This window comes from Trichoplusia ni, chromosome 3 (genome assembly GCF_003590095.1).
Source record: "Trichoplusia ni isolate ovarian cell line Hi5 chromosome 3, tn1, whole genome shotgun sequence".
Lineage (NCBI taxonomy): Eukaryota > Metazoa > Arthropoda > Insecta > Lepidoptera > Noctuidae > Trichoplusia > Trichoplusia ni.
In genome coordinates, this window is record NC_039480.1 from 2,319,669 (window position 1) to 2,338,670 (window position 19,002).

The window sequence follows — 19,002 nt, forward strand, 5'->3', positions numbered from 1 at the left end:
ATTTTGTCTGCTTTGTGAATCCTTGTCGTGACTTGCTAACTTATGAGCAAGTATAGATATACATTATACACATCTGCCGTATGTCCGGTGTAACAAGTATTGTGTTATAGTATTCACTGCTCACTGATTTTCCAGGCCGTGTTCATCGCTCATTGAACTTTTTATCATTCTAACCTTTTTGAAAAACTTTTCATAATCTTTTTTAAATTTGTGTTTGCTTATAGCGTGTTTCGGAAGGCACTTTTAATTGTCGGTCCCGGCTGTTATTCCTACATCTCTGACAGTGGTTACGGGTAGTCAGAAGCTGGAAAGGTACTTAGCTGAATCCGGTTAGACTGGAAGCCGACCTCAACATAGTTGGGAAAAGGCTAGGCCGATGATGATAGCTTTACTCTTTTTTTATGATTCAATTAACAGCCGAATTCTTTACTAATCAGCGCCAGTCATATTCAATCAATGTATTTGTTTTTAAATTAGTATCTTATCGTAATTGTATCTTATACTTGAAAGGTTAATATTTAAAATATACTAACATCACAGTTCACACAGCCTGTCTAGTCTTCTATATGAAAACCTTGCCATAAATGATATTTAAAAAATGTTTTACAGTGTTTCTTAAATGATAAATTTTAATCACCCATTTAGCTAAGTTGTATAATTTACTGTATTTACCTATAGGCTAAATACATAATTGGAGACCCTCAATTTTCTGCATCCAATTTAGAGACATCACCATTATACGGAACCCTAGTGTTTCGTGTTCTATTAGAACGGTTATGTTTTATTGACATACGTTGAAATAAGTCTTAACAACCCTGATAAAGCAAAAAAATCAGAAAACTGATTTTTATTAATACGATTATTTTAACATAATTACTGTAGTGCCCCGGTAGGCTTTTGAGCGCAGACAAGTGCAATAGTAACAAATGTACACCTTGTACTAGAGTTAAAATTATGTAACATTAAGTGTATCTCGCGGTTTAAGCCTGCCTGGATATCACATAATCCTTCTTGTGACTATTGAAGATATCAACTACCTCTGTTCAAAATTTTATGGAATAAAAATGTGTGATCCAGCCGCTGGAGCGTTGAGAGGTAACATACACAGAAACATACAGGTATTGGGAATACTTCGGGTTACGGGAAGTGTCTATGAGGCGCTTTGTGAGATCTTTTAAAAATTTAAAATCGGTATCGGTACTAAGATGCGATCCTTGTGAGATCCCAGAGGCCGATTTTTCTTACTCCTTTTTATTTCTGATGTATTTCGTAGCGGGTTCCAAGGCAGTTAATTGTTCCCCCTGGGACACACAGAACTTTTTTTTTAATGTGACTAGCCCGCCACACATGCCCGTCATGGCAAGTCCTGTAAGCCAGGATCTACAATGAAACCAACGAAAACCACCGAAACACTTAAGTTCTGCGTGTCCCAGGGGGAACAATTAAATGCCTTGGAACCCGCTACGAAATTGATCAGGAATAGTAAAAAGGAGGAGTAAGAAAACATATTCCATTTCCCTCCATAGCAAGCGGGAGACAAAGGAAGAAATAGCTAGTTGTAGCAAAGAAAAGAGATTGACAACTGAGTTACTCTCAGTTATCAGGCACCACGGATATAAATTACAATTTAATGGGTCCTATAATTTAGGAGCTGTTATTTTGATTCCAATAATAGGTATGGCAAAAACGTCTGAAAGCACGGAAATTTGCTCTGGTTGCAACGAGGTCCTCATAGTAACCAACACCGGATGTCGGCTGCAAACTATCTAATAAGATGTTACGTTCGTCTTGCCATAGACCACACTCCCACAGAATATGATGTGCAGTTTGCTCATATTCACTGTTTGCCGTTGAACACTGACATAATGGTGAAACGACAAGTTTAAATGAAAATAATTTGCTTTTAAAGTTACCATGACCTGTAAGGAACTGGGCTACACAGTGATCAATCTCTATCCAAGACCTCTCCAGCCGCTCATGAACGGACGGAAAAAACTGGTAGAGGTGACGGCCCTTAATAGAAAACACAGAGAACTTAAATGTTTCGGTGGTTTCCGTTGGTTTCATTGTAGATCCTGGCTTACCGGAGTTGCAATAACGGGCCTGTGTGGCGGGATGGACCCCAGACGCCAATTCAACAATTCATTGCTAACGTGACTACTTACATCTATTAACTGAATAACTTCAGGAGAAGCGAACCGGTTCTTTTTAAAGGCGTGCAAAGGGACACAGGTCGAACATTTTAAGGCCTTGTTGAAAACTTTAATCTAAAATGTGATATGGGTGTACCATATCACATTCATGACGTAAATTAAAACACTGGATTAGGGCATTAACAAAAATATATTTATGGCGGATGGTGTAACACTGCTAGCTGCTGTCCTAATATTTATCATTCAATCCTATACATTCATAATTTCAATATACTCGTAGAATCTGTTTAATTAAAACTAATGCTTGGTTAAACTGTAGGAGTTTTGTGATATTTGATATAAAACGATTTGTGTTAATTGCCTGTACATTTTACCTGTGTATTTGTCAACGAAGTAACAGTAGAAAGTCACACTACTTTCGATGGCAGGGTTTCATTAGTTAAGCCACCTTTTGCTACCAAATCTATATTAATCTGTAATCTAATCATAAGTACTTTTCTAAAAAAAAGGTTTTACTTCGGAAATAAACTATTTTATTTTTGTTTTTTTACATGCCTCATTAACATTTCGGTAGATAAAATTTTGCCTTAAAGGCCCTATCGCAATAATGTTACAAATACTGTGATTAGATTGCAAAAGAGCCATTCTTGTAACCCTTAACTTTATCTCCATGGAGTTTGTAGTACAGATCCCAGAAAGCCATTCTCTCGTTGAACACCCGACTCTCAGCTCTAATAGGACTGCCTATGTTCATATATGGTCGCTGGTTCTTGTCGACCGGTTTCCACTCGGGGATCAAGTCTGTTGGCTGTGGTGTTGGGTTTCTGAAAGCACAAAGACAAATTCAGTGAATTCTAATATTTAAATCCTTCTGATTTTTTTTTACCATAAAATGAATAACACTAAACTTTTACTCACTAACCTACGCCCTACAATTCGTCGCTGTTATTGCTAGCAACGGACTTCTCTTGACTTGCTTGCAATTTGCTTACATTAAGAAAACTTATTTTTGTTACTTTTTTTTTATCTAGTTAGCAAATTATAAACCCTACAATGTCTTAAAACGATCAGCGTGTGCTCACCCATATTTAGCGAAGTCAGTCCACGTTTTCGTCATCGCATCAACGACTCTCCGATCAGCATCAGTGATGGGACCCGTTAATAGCGGTGCGTCAAATACATATCCCAAGTCATCCCCGTGACTGGCGCCTGCCGCAGTCAGACCCATCGCTATTTTACCAAAATTCCTGTTCCCTTCGTAGGTAAATATAAATTTATAAACACTGCTAGCTTCAGCATCCAGATACTTGTCCACAGATCTCTCAGCAGAGTGAACAAAAGAAGCATCAGATGAGTAATCTATTATAACGTCTTGTAAGCTTTCGCTTGGTTGTTCATCTCCGATGTAAAATTGTCTGACGATGTCTACGTCATGGGCTTCATCGAAATCGTGCAATAGTGCCCGATTGAAGGAGTATGTTCTGTAAAATTGTAAATTGTCAGCATTTGGGTACATGAACATCATCTCTTTGTTAGTGTAGCCAATCATGATATCTATTCCTTTGACTTTTGGTTGCAAGTTCACAGGATAGTCAGTGAGGATACCGCTGTCTGAATCACGTTCAACACAAGGCATAGTAACCGGGTAGTTCTCTTCATCGGCTAAATAATGTAAACGGTCGGCCTCTTCTGCAATTTTGGTCGGATCTTGTGTGCTTAGGAATTCTATAGCTCCTTTGATATCGTTCCCACTGAACCCAAGGTTTTTAGCTACAGTTATTGGAATCTCATCATTTTCTTCAGCAAGAATCCATGATATCAAAGCACTACCGCTCATGAGGATAGCTCTCTGAGAAAAGTTTTCAGCTGCATGTAAATGATAATCTATACTGATCGCACCAGCTGACTCTCCAAAAACAGTGACTTTGTCAGCATCTCCGCCAAAGGCTGCGATATTATCTTTCACCCAATTGATGGCCAGAACCTGATCTTTAAGTCCAGCGTTTTTAAATCCAGGTTCACTTGAACATAAGAAGCCATGCAAACCCAACCGGTAATTGATTGTGACGACGACAACGTCGCGTTCAAGTAAAAATCTCGGTGATAATTCTGCTTTATGTCCCACGAGAAATCCACCGCCGTGAATGTAAACCATTACTGCCTTTGGTTCGTTAGACGTGGGTGTGTTTGGTACGTAGACGTTGAGCTGCAAGCATTGGATGACTCCGCTAACGGGACTGTTGTAAGCTTGGACACAGTGGACGCCATCGGTAACAGCATCGAATATGCCATCGAAGTCAGGATATGGTGTCGACGGCTGGAAAGTAAGAAATTTGGAACATTAACTCGCTCTTTACAGTAGTAATAAAAGTATTCATTTACTTATGGCTTATAGATATGATATCGGCAAACAAACATTGTAAGTAGATAATGTGCCTGGACCAATATTATGACACTTTATTTGGAAAGGTTTGAGTAGGAAATAGAAACACTCATTTACCGAACACGTAACATCACGTATTAGAAGACGCACATGTTAACACTTAAAAAATAAAAACTAATCTCACCCCAAACGGGTTGTCCTCATCCACCAGCGCGTACGGTATTCCGTAATACCCGTCGTAGTCTCCTTCCTCTGCGCGCACTCCTCTTATCTGCCCCTTAGGAGTGCTCACCAGAGGACCCTCTCTGCTCACTGCTGACCCAGCAACACATTTGATGATCAGCAGAACTAACACCAGAGACTTCATTTTGGCTTGGACTTTTCAACGCAGGTTTTCCCGAAGCGCGATGGTGTCAAACTGGTTTAGTTTCAGCCGGTCTATCCTATATAAACTATTTGATTGCTATCAATGATGTTAATGATAGATATTATTGCCATGTATCATTAGTAGTAAGCATTTTTACAACAAAATCATCGTTTTCAACACGTAATAGATAGAAATCGCTCTGCAACAGCTGGCAGCTGTGGTGAAATGGGCAATTCGAAAAATTGATTGTAATCATTGAGATTATTTTGCTGTTAATACTTTAGCACCTGTTTAGGGTTTTGGAACGCACAAGTTTGACTGTAACTCGCTGTTGCCCGCGGCCCCGCCTGCTACAAATCGTAAATGTTATTAAATGATGTAACGCTTTACTCACTTATCGGGGTAGCCCGACTAGTTTCGGCCCGAACCGGAGTCCTTAATCATGAGCAGACGCGGCGGTGACCCTGATAAAACCGTTACATCATTTAATAATGAATCATTTTCACGATACTGTTTCTAAATCCTGGTTATCCGTTCCTATTCGTGTACCAAGTTACGTATAAATTCGTGTCGTGGTTTTTGCGTGAAAGAGGAACAAACATCCATACATGCAAACTTTCGCGTTAATAATATTAGTATTATTTTGATAAGGTACTAAGATTTAATTATTATTTTTATTACTTGACTTTATATAACTACAATAATGCCTGGAAATTGTATTAATTATAATAACAGAGAAAAAATATATGGACATCCAACAGACAAACAATATTTAAGTAGTTTTGTCGGTACCAAATTAAATATTTTAGCAAGTTCTGTTGTAGCCAATAGATACATAAATTAATATTAAAAAATAAGAGCACTAACCCAAACATAATTATTATTGTCCCAATGCATAAACTTTTAGTTTGCATCGTGCATATTTATATCTTCCGAATCGCTGTGTTATTATTTAGAAATATTATGAGTCGTACATACTACAGATGTCATGTCATCGCACATGTGTACTGTATGTATATATGTATACACGCATATATAAGTATGTATGTGTGTGTCTGCGTGTATGTGGTGCACATGTGTGTAACTCATTTATTTTTTTATTATATGTATTTAGTTATAAGTACATTTAAGTAAGATAGTAACTATGTCTAGAGACTCATCGACCCCACAGTCAAACCATTGCAACGGTTTTGTGGGTCTTACGAGTAGTTAATAAGTTACCTACCTTTTTGTTTAAAGATAAATAAATAATAAACTATGAGATGTAGATAAATTAAATCGTGAGTGATAGCGTAGATAAGGTATCGGTGGCAGGTGTGATCCTTGAGGGACCCCAGACGTTACTTTAAAAGTCCATTTCAAACGTTCTTTCATGCCATGCATTGGCTCCCGATGTAGACCGGGCTTTGCAGTGAAGGAACATCTCTACTAATATTATAAATGTGAAAGTAACTTTGTCTGTCTGTCTGTTACGCTTTCACGTATAAACCACTGAACTGATTTTAATGAAATTTGGTACAGAGATAGAGTTGACCTTGAGAAAGAACATAGGATAGTTTTTATCCCGGACTTTTGAAGTTTTCTCTTGGAAACGCGATATAACCGACATTGACGCGGGCAAAGCGGCGGGCGAAAAGCTAGTTTTCTATAACGCTAAATTCACTTACACGACTAAATATGTTGTCTGCCTTGTGAATCCTCGTCGTGTCTTGCTAACTTATGAGTAAGTATAGATATACATTTATATACATTACACACATCTGCTTTCTCTGTTTTTGAAAAACTTTTCATCATCTTTTTTAAATTTGTGTTTGCTTATAGCGTGTTTCGGGAGGCACTTTTAATTGTGGGGCCCGGATGTTATTTCTACATCTCTGACAGTGGTTAAGGGTAGTCAGAAGCTGGAAAGGTACTTAGCTGAATCCGGTTAGACTGGAAGCCGACCTCAACATACTTGGGAAAAGGCTAGGCCGATGATGTTAGCTTTACTGTTTTTTTATGATTCAATTAACAGCCGAATTCTTTACTAATCAGCGCCAGTCATATTCAATCAATATATTTGTTATTAAATTAGTATCTTATCGTAATTGTATCTTATACTTGAAAGGTAAATATTTAAAATATACTAACATACAGAACCTGTCTAGTCTTCTATAAGAAAACCTTGCCATAAATTATATTTAAAAAATGATTTACAGAATTTCTTAAATGATAAATTTTAATCACCCATTTAGCTAAGTTGTATAATTTATTGTATTTGCATGCCAACAAGGCAGAATATACATGGTTCTTTATTATGTTATTTTCGATACTATTTGTATTTATCATGTACCATTCTTAGCAAATAAAGTTCTATTCTATTAGGACTTTCGGGTAAATTAAAACTCTGGATTTGAGATCAAAAAAAAGCATTTACTTAATAGCTTATCTTATCTTATCAGCGTGGAACATAGTAAAAACATGACGGAAAATATGTCTTTAAACAGGAGCTACCATAACACGAAATGCTCATGGAAAAACAGGTTTTGTATTAATTTCCTGCACAGACCAAAGTCATTATAATAAAACATATAATTTCGAAGGTTTCACACTGTATTTAGGTCTTTATCTAAATAAAATTACAACTATTGGTATTATTGATAAAAGTGTGAATGGTACTACGCTAGTGCTTCCATTTCCTCCATCTTCTTCGCCTTCTTCTTCATTATCCCCCTCCTCATTGCCACCTTGCTCATTGTCTTCACTAGCTTCGTAACCCCTGACTTTATCCCCATGCAGTTTATAAAACAGATCCCAGAAAGCCATTCTCTTGTTGAACACCCGACTCTCAGCTCTAATAGGACTGCCTATGTTCACATAGGGTCGCTGGTTCTTGGTGACTGGCTTCCACTCGGGGATCAAGTCTGTTGGCTGTGGTGTTGGGTTCCTGTAATGAAAACAATATTTGTATCAATGGAAATTCATGTATTATATAGAGAAATACAAACAGAGTTAGTTATTAAAGGAAAAACTAAATTTTAGGCTCTAGCTCTAAAGAGTTTTTTTGTTTATTTTCCCCTGGGCATTCTGATAGGTTTTAAGAAGCTGACTGAATACTAATCCTAGTGTTAACGGCATATAAAATTCAGTCTGAAGTTACAAATGGTAAATCCTTAATATGAAAATAAAAGGGCCTGAATTTGCTACCTTGTGGCATCCCGCAATTATTGAAAGGATAAAGGAATTAATAAGTATAATTTTATGGTTTTTTTTTGATTAACCCATTTCGGTCTGCTCATTAAATCGTTTTCTAGTCATGTCCTGCGTTTACTCTAATTCCGTGTCCGTTAAGGTTAAGAAGCATTATTTTAATGGTTCAGAAAATCAAAGGCTATGGTCAGGTCTTAAGACGTTACACGATTTTAAGGTCGAAGATCAATTTCTTTCGGCATGTCATTAAGTTAGATAGCACATCATACTTATGACACATTCCTTCGGTATATATTTGAATTTCTTTACTGGCGATGTATCGCTAATAAAATAAATACATACACTGCAACTCTGTCGCCACGGCGAGAGGCTCGTGCAAACATCACTTTGTCAAGAAATAAGTAAATATTGGATGACTGGTTCAGTCTCATTGTAATGTTTCCTACTCACCCATATTTAGCAAAGTCAGCCCACATTTTCGTCATCGCATCAATAATTCTCTGATCGGCTTCAGTTACAGGAACATTCGCGAATCGCGTTGGATTGTCGAATATGTACCCCAATTCGTCACCATGACTAGCGCCAGAAGCAGTTAGGTTTGCCGTTAATTTGACATAGTTCCTATCACCCTCGTATGTAAACAAGTACTTGTAAACACTTTTCGCTTCAGCATTGAGATACCTGTCCACAGACCTCTCAGCTGAATGAACAAAAGAAGCATCCGATGAGTAATCTATTATAACGTCTTGTAAGCTTTCACTTGGCTGTTCATCTCCGATGTAAAATTGTCTGACGATATCTACGTCATGGGCTTCATCGAAATCATGCAATAGTGCCCGATTGAAGGAGTAAGTTCTATAAAATTGCGAGTCGTCAACATTTGGGTACATGAACATCATCTCTTTACTTGCGTATCCAATCATAATATCTATTCCTTTGACTTTTGGTTGCAAGTTCACAGGATAGTCAGTGAGGATACCGCTGTCTGAATTACTTTCAACGCATGGCATAATAACAGGGTAGCCGTCTTCGTTAACTAAGTAGTGCAAACGGTCGGCCTCTTCTACAACTTTGTTTGGATCTTGTGTGCTCAGGAATTCTATAGCTCCTTTGACATCGTCACCACTAAACCCAAGATTTTTGGCAACATTTATAGGAATTTCGTCATTTTCTTCAGAAATAATCCATGATGTCAAAGTAGTACCGCTCATGAGGATAGCTCTCTGAGCAAAGTTTTCAGCAGCATGTAAATGATAATCTATACTGATCGAGCCAGCTGACATCCCTAACAACGTTATTTGGTCAGCATCTCCTCCGAAGGCAGCGATATTATCTTTGATCCATTTCAGGGCCAGGACCTGATCTTTAAGTCCAACGTTTTTGAATCCATGTTCACTTGAGCATAGGAAGCCGTGCAAACCTAGTCGATAATTTATGGTAACTACGATGATATCTTGTTTGGGGAAGAATCTCGGTGAATGTTCCGATTTGTATCCGATTAGGAATGCACCGCCATGAATGTAAACCATAACCGGCAACGGTCCAGTAGACTGAGGCTTGTTTGGTACGAAAACATTGAGCTGCAAGCATTGGATGACTCCGGTGACGGGACTGTTAGCAGCCTGGATGCATTGCACGCCATCAGTGACGGCGTCGAATATGCCTTCGAAGTCAGGATGCGGGGTCGACGGCTGAAATATTACGAATTAAATTAGATAACATATCAGTTAGTACTCTTAAATTATAAATGCTCATGTGTAGCATCACCAGTAGATGACGCAACTTACGAACTTAGGGGTAGCTTTACACGTCACGCGAAAGTGTTCCACGCGAGAAGGAGTGCCCGTTGGTTTTGCAAATTAAAACGATTTTTTTTATTGTCCCTTTGGTACCACCAGAACACTATCATTGCTCATTTTTAAGATACGTTAGTGTGGTTGTTAATGCGTGATATTGAAATTTATCAATATCACGCATTAACATTTAGTCAGAATTAGAGTTATCTAGAATAAAATTGGAGTTATCTAGTTACAACCAAGCCTTTTAAAGGGCGCAGCATCGGAACAAAGCATATTCGTAATAAATAGTAAAAGCAAATTTTACCCCAAACGGGTTGTCCTCATCCACCAGCGCGTACGGTATTCCGTAATACCCGTCGTAGTCTCCATCCTCTGCGCGCACTCCTCTTATCTGCCCCTTGGGAGTGCTCACCAGAGGACCCTCTCTGCTCACTGCTGACCCAGCAATGCATGTGATGATCAGCACAACTAGCACTAGACTCTTCATTTCGGATGTCAGTTAAGACTGAAACCTCTTTAGTTCAATACTGGTGATCTCGATGAGACGTGTCCAACTAAGTATGTTTTAGATTGTAGGTCTTATTTAAATTATTTGATTGCTATCATTGTAATCGAAGTTACGGAATTTGATTGTCATTTATCATTAGTCATTAAGGATTTCAGGGCTCTGTATCCAAAGAGTATAAACGAAAACCTAGTACTAGGTAAGGCTCCGCTGTCAGATCGTCTGTCACTAAAGTACCACAAGAAGACTCGCTGTAATATATTAAATGTTAGATGGGCGACCATTTTTTTGCGAATGTTTATTATTTTAGTCCATTGTTTCGGAAGGCAAATGAAATTTTGGGTCCTGTTCTCTCTCCGGTCGTGTCGTATTGCCGTTTCATTCCACTGTAAGAGTGTGGGATCAGAGAGGGCACCTGTATTAGCACACGCTTGTGCACTATAATACGTCTTGCAGTTGTCTGGTGTCTTGGGATACTGGTCGCCGTATCCGCAAATCGGTTAGGACTTATAGGCTAAATAATTGGAGACCCTCAATTTTCTGCATCACCCCAATTTAGAGACATCACCATTATACAGAACCCTAGTGTTCCGAGTTCTATTTGAACGATTTTATTTGTAAAACGATTAAATTATGTTTTTATTGACATACGTTGAAATAAGTCTTAACAACCCTGATAAAGCAAAAAAATCAGAAAACTGATTTTTATTAATACGATTATTTTAAAATAATCACTGGAGTGCCCCAGTAGGCTTTTGAGCGCAGACAAGTGCAATAGTAAAAAATGTACACCTTGTACTAGAGTTAAAATTATGTAACATTAAGTGTATCTCCCGGTTTAAGCCTGCCTGGATATCACATAATCGTTCTTGAGGCAATTGAAGATATCAACTACCTCGGTTCAAAATTTTATGGAATAAAAATGTGTGATCCAGCCGCTGGAGCGTTGAGAGGTAACATACACAGAAACATACAGGTATTGGGAATACTTCGGGTTACGGGAAGTGTCTTTTTTCTATTTCTGATGAATTTCGTAGCGGGTTCCAAGGCAGTTAGTTGTTCCCCCTGGGACACACAGAACTTAAATGTTTCGGTGGTTTCCGTTGGTTTCATTGTAGATCCTGGCTTACCGGAGTTGCAATAACGGGCCTGTGTGGCGGGCTGGACCCCAGACGCCAATTCGACAATTCATTGCTAACGTGACTACTTACATCTATTAACTGGATAGCTTCAGGAGAAGCGAACCGGTTCTTTTTAAAGGCGTGCAAAGGGACACAGGTCGAACATTTTAAGGCCTTGTTGAAAACTTTAATCTAAAATGTGATATGGGTGTACCATATTACATTCATGACGTAAATTAAAACACAGGATTAGGGCATTAACAAATATATATTTATGGCGGATGGTGTAACACTGCTAGCTGCAGTTAATATTATCATTCAATCCTGTACATACATAATTTCAATCTAGAATCTGTTTAATTAAAACGAATGCTTCATTAAACTGTGGGAGTTTTATGATATTTGATATTATTTTTTTAACATGCCTCATTAACATTTCGGTAGATAAAATTTTGCCTTAAAGGCCCTATCGCAATAATGTTACAAATACTGTGATTAGATTGCTAAAGAGCCATTGTTGTAACCCTTAACTTTATCTCCATGGAGTTTGTAGTACAGATCCCAGAAAGCCATTCTCTCGTTGAACACCCGACTCTCAGCTCTAATAGGACTGCCTATGTTCATATATGGTCGCTGGTTCTTGTCGACCGGTTTCCACTCGGGGATCAAGTCTGTTGGCTGTGGTGTTGGGTTTCTGAAAGCACAAAGACAAATTCAGTGAATTCTTATATTTAACATGAAATGAATATAAACATCTTTATCTTATTTAAACTGTGTGAGTTATTATGTTTGGATAAATTCGAAAAAGTCACGTGTTTGGATAGGTATTATACTAATAGAAATTGTCATTAAATCACAAAACACTAAACTTTTACTCACTAACCTACGCCCTACAATTCGTCGCTGTTATTGCTAGCAACGTACTTCTCTTGACTTGCTTGCAATTTGCTTACATTAAGAAAACTTATTTTTGTTACTTTTTTTTATCTAGTTAGCAAATTATAAACCCTACAATGTCTTAAAACGATCAGCGTGTGCTCACCCATATTTAGCGAAGTCAGTCCACGTTTTCGTCATCGCATCAACGACTATCCGATCAGCGTCAGTGATGGGACCCGCTAATAGCGGTGCGTCAAATACATATCCCAAGTCATCCCCGTGACTGGCGCCTGCCGCAGTCAGACCCATCGCTATTTTACCAAAATTCCTGTTCCCTTCGTAGGTAAATATAAATTTATAAACACTGCTAGCTTCAGCATCCAGATACTTGTCCACAGACCTCTCAGCAGAGTGAACAAAAGAAGCATCAGATGAGTAATCTATTATAACGTCTTGTAAGCTTTCGCTTGGTTGTTCATCTCCGATGTAAAATTGTCTGACGATGTCTACGTCATGGGCTTCATCGAAATCGTGCAATAGTGCCCGATTGAAGGAGTATGTTCTATAAAATTGTAAATTGTCAGCATTTGGGTACATGAACATCATCTCTTTGTTAGTGTAGCCAATCATGATATCTATTCCTTTGACTTTTGGTTGCACGTTCACAGGGTAGTCAGTGAGGATACCGCTGTCTGAATCACGTTCAACACAAGGCATAGTAACCGGGTAGTTCTCTTCATCGGCTAAATAATGTAAACGGTCGGCCTCTTCTGCAATTTTGGTCGGATCTTGTGTGCTTAGGAATTCTATAGCTCCTTTGATATCGTTCCCACTGAACCCAAGGTTTTTAGCTACAGTTATTGGAATCTCATCATTTTCTTCAGCAAGAATCCATGACATCAAAGCACTACCGCTCATGAGGATAGCTCTCTGAGCAAAGTTTTCAGCTGCATGTAAATGATAATCTATACTGATCGCACCAGCTGACTCTCCAAAAACAGTGACTTTGTCAGCATCTCCGCCAAAGGCTGCGATATTATCTTTCACCCATTTGATGGCCAGGACCTGATCTTTAAGTCCAGCGTTTTTAAATCCAGGTTCACTTGAACATAAGAAGCCATGCAAACCCAATCGGTAATTGATTGTGACGACGACAACGTCGCGTTCAAGTAAAAATCTCGGTGATAATTCTGCTTTATGTCCCACGAGAAATCCACCGCCGTGAATGTAAACCATTACTGCCTTTGGTTCGTTAGACGTGGGTGTGTTTGGTACGTAGACGTTGAGCTGCAAGCATTGGATGACTCCGCTAACGGGACTGTTGTAAGCTTGGACACAGTGGACGCCATCGGTAACAGCATCGAATATGCCATCGAAGTCAGGATATGGTGTCGACGGCTGGAAAGTAAGAAATTTGGAACATTAACTCGCTCTTTACAGTAGTAATAAAAGTATTCATTTACTTCTTGCTTGTAATGTCATCTTTTTTATTTAATGATGGCTTATAGATATGATATCGGCAAACAAACATTGTAAGTAGATAATGTGCCTGGACCAATATTATGATACTTTATTTGGAAAGGTTTGAGTAAGAAATAGAAACACTCATTTACCGAACACGTATCATCACGTATCACGTATTAAAAGACGCACATGTTAACACTTAAAAAATAAAAACTTATCTCACCCCAAACGGGTTGTCCTCATCCACCAGCGCGTACGGTATTCCGTAATACCCGTCGTAGTCTCCATCCTCTGCGCGCACTCCTCTTATCTGCCCCTTGGGAGTGCTCACCAGAGGACCCTCTCTGCCCACTGCTGACCCAGCAACACATTTGATGATCAGCAGAACTAACACCAGAGACTTCATTTTGGCTTGGACTTTTCAACGCAGGTTTTCCCGAAGCGCGATGGTGTCAAACTGGTTTAGTTTCAGCCGGTCTATCCTATATAAACTATTTGATTGCTATCAATGATGTTAATGATAGATATTATTGCCATGTATCATTAGTAGTAAGCATTTTTACAACAAAATCATCGTTTTCAAAACGTAATAGATAGAAATCGCTCTGCAACAGCTGGCAGCTGTGGTGAAATGGGCAATTCGACAAATTGATTGTAATCATTGAGATTATTTTGCTGATAATACTTTAGCACCTGTTTAGGGTTTTGGAACGCACAAGTTTGACTGTAACTCGCTGTTGCCCGCGGCCCCGCCTGCTACAAATCGTAAATTTTATTAAATGATGTAACGCTTTACTCACTTATCGGGGTAGCCCGACTAGTTTCGGCCCCAACCGGAGTCCTTAATCATGAGCAAACGCGGCGGTGACCCTGATAAATCAGCGTGAGTAAACCGTTGCATCATTTAATAATGAATCATTTTCACGATACTGTGTATAAATCCCGGTTATCCGTTCCTATCCGTGAAAGAGGAACAAACATCCATACATGCAAACTTTCGCGTTTATAATATTAGTATTATTTTGATAAGGTACTAAGATTTAATTATTATTTTTATTACTTGACTGATATTCTCCGAATCACATTTAGAACTTGAGAGTATGCTCCAAGACCTGAGCACGGCAAGTTTTGAGGTTGGGCTTACAATAAACAGATCCAAAATTCAACTGATGACCAATAGCACAAAACGTAGGGTCGTGGTAGACGGACAGGATTTGCAGTATGTTGATGAATATGTATATTTGGGCCAGATTATTTCATTTGAGAACCGCCAGGAAAAAGAAGTAGAGAAAAGGATACAGAACGCATGGAAGAGTTTCTGGGCCCTTAAGGAACACCTGAAAGGCAGCTTACCAATTACTCTCAAAAGGAAGCTCATCGACATGTGCGTCCTGCCCGTCCTAACCTACGGTGCTCAAAGTTGGTCACTTAGAGAACACCAGAAGTCCAAACTCAAAATTTGCCAACGCGCGATGGAGCGCAGCATACTTGGCGTCAAACTATCGGACCGAGTAAGAAACACCACACTGCGCTCCATAACGCAAGTAACAGATGTCGGGGAAAAAACAGCCAGGCTAAAGTGGGAGTGGGCTGGTCACGTAGCGCGAATGCAGCCTGACCGTTGGGCAAAAATCGTCACACACTGGACGCCGGAGGGAGGACATCGGCAACGAGGCCGTCCGCGACGAAGGTGGTGTGACGATCTAGTCAAATACGCGGGGCGCACGTGGCCGGAACTTGCACAAAACAGAGAAGTGTGGAAGAGTAAGGGGGAGGCCTTTGCCCAGCAGTGGGATCTAAAACAGGCTACATAAAAAAAAAAAAAAAAATTACTTGACTTTATATAACTACAATAATGCCTGAAAATCGTATTAATTATAATAACAGAAGAAAATATATGGACATCCAACAGACAAACAATATTTAAGTAGTTTTGTAGGTACCAAATTAAATATTTTAGCAAGTTCTGTTGTAGCCAATCCAAACTAATATTATAAATGCGAAAGTAACTCTGTCTGTCTGTCTGTCTGTCTTTCTGTCTGTCTGTCTGTCTTTTCTTCACGCCTAAACTACTGAACCGATTTGTGTGAAATTTGGTACAGACATAGTTTGAAACTTGAGAAAGGACATAGGATAGTTTTTATTACAAAAAATAAAAATAAAAAATAAAATTTATTACGGACATGCTATATAATAGTGCCATCTATTGGTCAAATGTCGAGCTGTTCCTATGCTCCGTAGATAGATGGCGTTAATCGCGCAATGGTGTCATTACACGTGTTCGGTTCATGTTATTGTTTTAATTCATCGGAAAATCCATCAGAAAAATGTAAATAAACAGTAAAAAGGTGTAAAAAAATAATATTAATATAATAAAAGTTTTACTACAAAGAAAATGCTCTAACGGAGTATAGATAATTCTATTAGTACTACGCGCAATGGTGTCGATCGTTACACGAGTTCGGTTCATGTTGTTTTAATTCATCGGAAAAAAGTAAATAAATAGTAAAAAGGTATGAAAAAAATAATAAAATAACATATAAAAAATATAATACTACTTTTAGTACAAAGAAAATGCCCGAACGGAGTATAGATAAATAATCCGAGTTGTCACTATGGTCGATAGATGGCGTTGGGATCGAAATAGATCGCGCTATGGTTTCGTTACACGCATTTGGTTGGGTATCGGCCGAGCGCTTCGGTACCGTCGTGGTAAAATTGTATTGTCGGTTGTATGGTCGTTTATATGGATTGGTCCTGTTTCGTAAATTCTAAATTGGTTCCGTTGTTTGATGTAGGTTTGATCTCGAATATTAGTACTTAGTTATTTTGTTTAGTAAAACTGTAATATAAAAATACGGTCAAATTGAGAACCTCCTCCTTTTTTTGCAGTGGGTTAAAAACTTTCTGCTCAAAGTAAATTTACGGACGAAGTCGCGGGCAAAACTACCCATGCTAAAAATGCGATAATAACTCTGTCTATCTGTCTTTCCGTCACGCCTAAACTACTGAACCGATTTGGATGAAATTTGGTTCAGACATAGTTTGGAACTCGAGAAAGGACATAGGATAGTTTTTATCCCAAAAATCCTGCGGGAGCGGGAACTTCTCAAAAATCCCGCGAGATCGGGAACTATGTGAGTAAAACCAAAAATCTGCCGGAAGTCACTGTTCCACGCGAACGAAGTCGCGGGCAAAAGCTAGTGGATACATAAATTAATATTAAAAAATAAGAGCGCTAACGGGAGGTCATAAAAAGCTTATAATTATTATTGTCCCAATGCAAAAACTTTTAGTTTGCATCGTGCATAATTATATCTTCCGAATCGCTGTGTTATTATTTAGAAATGTTATGAGTCGTACATACTACAGATGTCACGTATGTGTGTATATTGTATGTGTGTATGTGGTGCACATGTGTGTAACTCATTTATGTTTTTATTATATATATTTAGTTATAAGTACATTTAAGTAAGATAGTAACTATGTCTAGAGACGCATCGACCCCACAGTCAAACCATTGCAACGGTTTTGTGGGGCTTAGTTAATAAGTTACCTACCTTTTTGTTTAAAGATAAATAAATAATAAACTATGAGATGTAGATAAATTAAATCGTTAGTGATAGCGTAGATAAGGTATCGGTGCCAGGTGTGATCCTTGAGGGACCCCAGACGTTACTTTAAAAGTCCATTTCAAACGTTCTTTCATGCCATGCATTGGCTCCCGATGTAGACCGGGCTTTGCAGTGACGGAACATCTCTACTAATATTATAAATGCGAAAGTAACTCTGTCTGTCTGTCTGTTACGCTTTCACATCTAAACCACTGAACTGATTTTAATGAAATTTGGTACAGAGATAGAGTTGACCTTGAGAAAGAACATAGGATAGTTTTTATCCCGGACTTTTGAAGTTTTCTCTTGGAAACGCGATACAACCGACATTGACGCGGGCAAAGCGGCGGGCGAAAAGCTAGTTTTCTATAACGCTAAATTCACTTACACGACTAAATATGTTGTCTGCCTTGTGAATCCTCGTCGTGACTTGCTAACTTATGAGTAAGTATAGATATACATTTATATACATTACACCCATCTGCCGTATGTCCGGTATAACAAGTATTGTGTTATAGTATTCACTGCTCACTGATTTTCTAGGCCGTGTTCATCGCTAATTGAACTTTTTATCATTCTAACCTTTTTGAAAAACTTTTCATCATCTTTTTTAAATTTGTGTTTGCTTATAGCGTGTTTCGGAACGTGGCGTGCACTTGGAGAGGCCTATGTTCAGCAGTGGACTGCGATAGGCTGATGATGATGATGATGATGAGGATGTGTTTCGGAAGGCACTTTTAATTGTGGGTCCCGGCTGTTATTCCTACATCCTTGACAGTGGTTACGGGTACTGCGCAGCTAGAAAGGTACTTAGCTGAATCCGGTTAGACTGGAAACCGACCTCAACATAGTTGGGAAAAGGCTAGGCCGATGATGCTTTACTTAGCTTTACTCTTTTTTTATGATTCAATTACCAGCCGAATTCTTTACTAATCAGCGCCAGACATATTCAATCAATGTATTTGTTTTTAAATTAGTATCTTATCGTAATTGTATCTTATACTTGAAAGGTAAATATTTAAAATATACTAACATACACAACCTGTCTAGTCTTCTATATGAAAACCTTGCCATAAATGATATTTAAAAAATGTTTTACAGAATTTCTTGAGTGATAAATTTTAATCACCCATTTAGCTAAGTTGTATAATTTATTGTATTTGCATGCCAACAAGGCAGAATATACATGGTTCTTTATTATGTTATTTTCGATACTATTTGTATTTATCATGTACCATTCTTAGCAAATAAAGTTCTATTCTATTAGGACTTTCGGGTAAATTAAAACACTGGATTTGAGATCAAAAAAAAGCATTTACTTAATAGCTTATCTTATCTTATCAGCGTGGAACATAGTAGAAACTTGACGGAAAATATGTCTTTAAACAGGAGCTACCATAACACGAAATGCTCATGGAAAAACAGGTTTTGTATTAATTCCCTGCACAGACCAAAGTCATTATAATAAAACATATAATTTCGAAGGTTTCACACTGTATTTAGGTCTTTATCTAAATAAAGTTACAAC

At 38.3% G+C, this 19,002-nt stretch overlaps 3 protein-coding genes across 3 annotated transcripts; all 3 read right to left on the reverse strand.

The window, feature by feature from the left end:
- Positions 1–2,668: 2,668 nt before the first annotated feature.
- LOC113508854 (esterase FE4-like) lies at positions 2,669–4,945 on the reverse strand. Its single transcript, XM_026892001.1, has 3 exons — positions 4,721–4,945; positions 3,236–4,470; positions 2,669–2,977 (listed from the first exon to the last, which is right to left on the reverse strand). The coding sequence occupies exons 1-3, from the start codon at positions 4,901–4,903 to the stop codon at positions 2,779–2,781; spliced, it is 1,617 nt and encodes a 538-aa protein (XP_026747802.1). The 5' UTR covers positions 4,904–4,945; the 3' UTR covers positions 2,669–2,778.
- A 2,349-nt stretch (positions 4,946–7,294) lies between these two features.
- Positions 7,295–10,378, reverse strand: LOC113508659 (bile salt-activated lipase-like). The gene is made up of 3 exons (XM_026891739.1): positions 10,196–10,378; positions 8,543–9,783; positions 7,295–7,829 (listed from the first exon to the last, which is right to left on the reverse strand). The coding sequence occupies exons 1-3, from the start codon at positions 10,376–10,378 to the stop codon at positions 7,508–7,510; spliced, it is 1,746 nt and encodes a 581-aa protein (XP_026747540.1). The 3' UTR covers positions 7,295–7,507.
- Positions 10,379–11,929: 1,551 nt separating this feature from the next.
- LOC113508853 (esterase FE4-like) lies at positions 11,930–14,301 on the reverse strand. The gene is made up of 3 exons (XM_026892000.1): positions 14,084–14,301; positions 12,560–13,794; positions 11,930–12,211 (listed from the first exon to the last, which is right to left on the reverse strand). Exons 1-3 carry the CDS (start codon positions 14,264–14,266, stop codon positions 12,013–12,015), a joined length of 1,617 nt encoding a protein of 538 aa, XP_026747801.1. The 5' UTR covers positions 14,267–14,301; the 3' UTR covers positions 11,930–12,012.
- Between the last annotated feature and the right edge of the window lie 4,701 nt (positions 14,302–19,002).

Excerpts from the sequence above, each read along its gene's own strand:
- LOC113508659 (XM_026891739.1), bottom strand. The coding sequence starts at position 10,378 with ATGAAGAGTCTAGTGCTAGTTGTGCTGATCATCACATGCATTGCTGGG. Across the intron at positions 9,784-10,195 it reads ATGAGGACAACCCGTTTGGG|CCGTCGACCCCGCATCCTGA; the intron begins GTAAAATTTGCT and ends GTAATATTTCAG. Across the intron at positions 7,830-8,542 it reads GCTGACTTTGCTAAATATGG|GAACCCAACACCACAGCCAA; the intron begins GTGAGTAGGAAA and ends TTTTCATTACAG.
- LOC113508854 (XM_026892001.1), bottom strand. The coding sequence starts at position 4,903 with ATGAAGTCTCTGGTGTTAGTTCTGCTGATCATCAAATGTGTTGCTGGG. Across the intron at positions 4,471-4,720 it reads ATGAGGACAACCCGTTTGGG|CCGTCGACACCATATCCTGA; the intron begins GTGAGATTAGTT and ends CTTACTTTCCAG. Across the intron at positions 2,978-3,235 it reads ACTGACTTCGCTAAATATGG|AAACCCAACACCACAGCCAA; the intron begins GTGAGCACACGC and ends TTGTGCTTTCAG.
- LOC113508853 (XM_026892000.1), bottom strand. The coding sequence starts at position 14,266 with ATGAAGTCTCTGGTGTTAGTTCTGCTGATCATCAAATGTGTTGCTGGG. Across the intron at positions 13,795-14,083 it reads ATGAGGACAACCCGTTTGGG|CCGTCGACACCATATCCTGA; the intron begins GTGAGATAAGTT and ends CTTACTTTCCAG. Across the intron at positions 12,212-12,559 it reads ACTGACTTCGCTAAATATGG|AAACCCAACACCACAGCCAA; the intron begins GTGAGCACACGC and ends TTGTGCTTTCAG.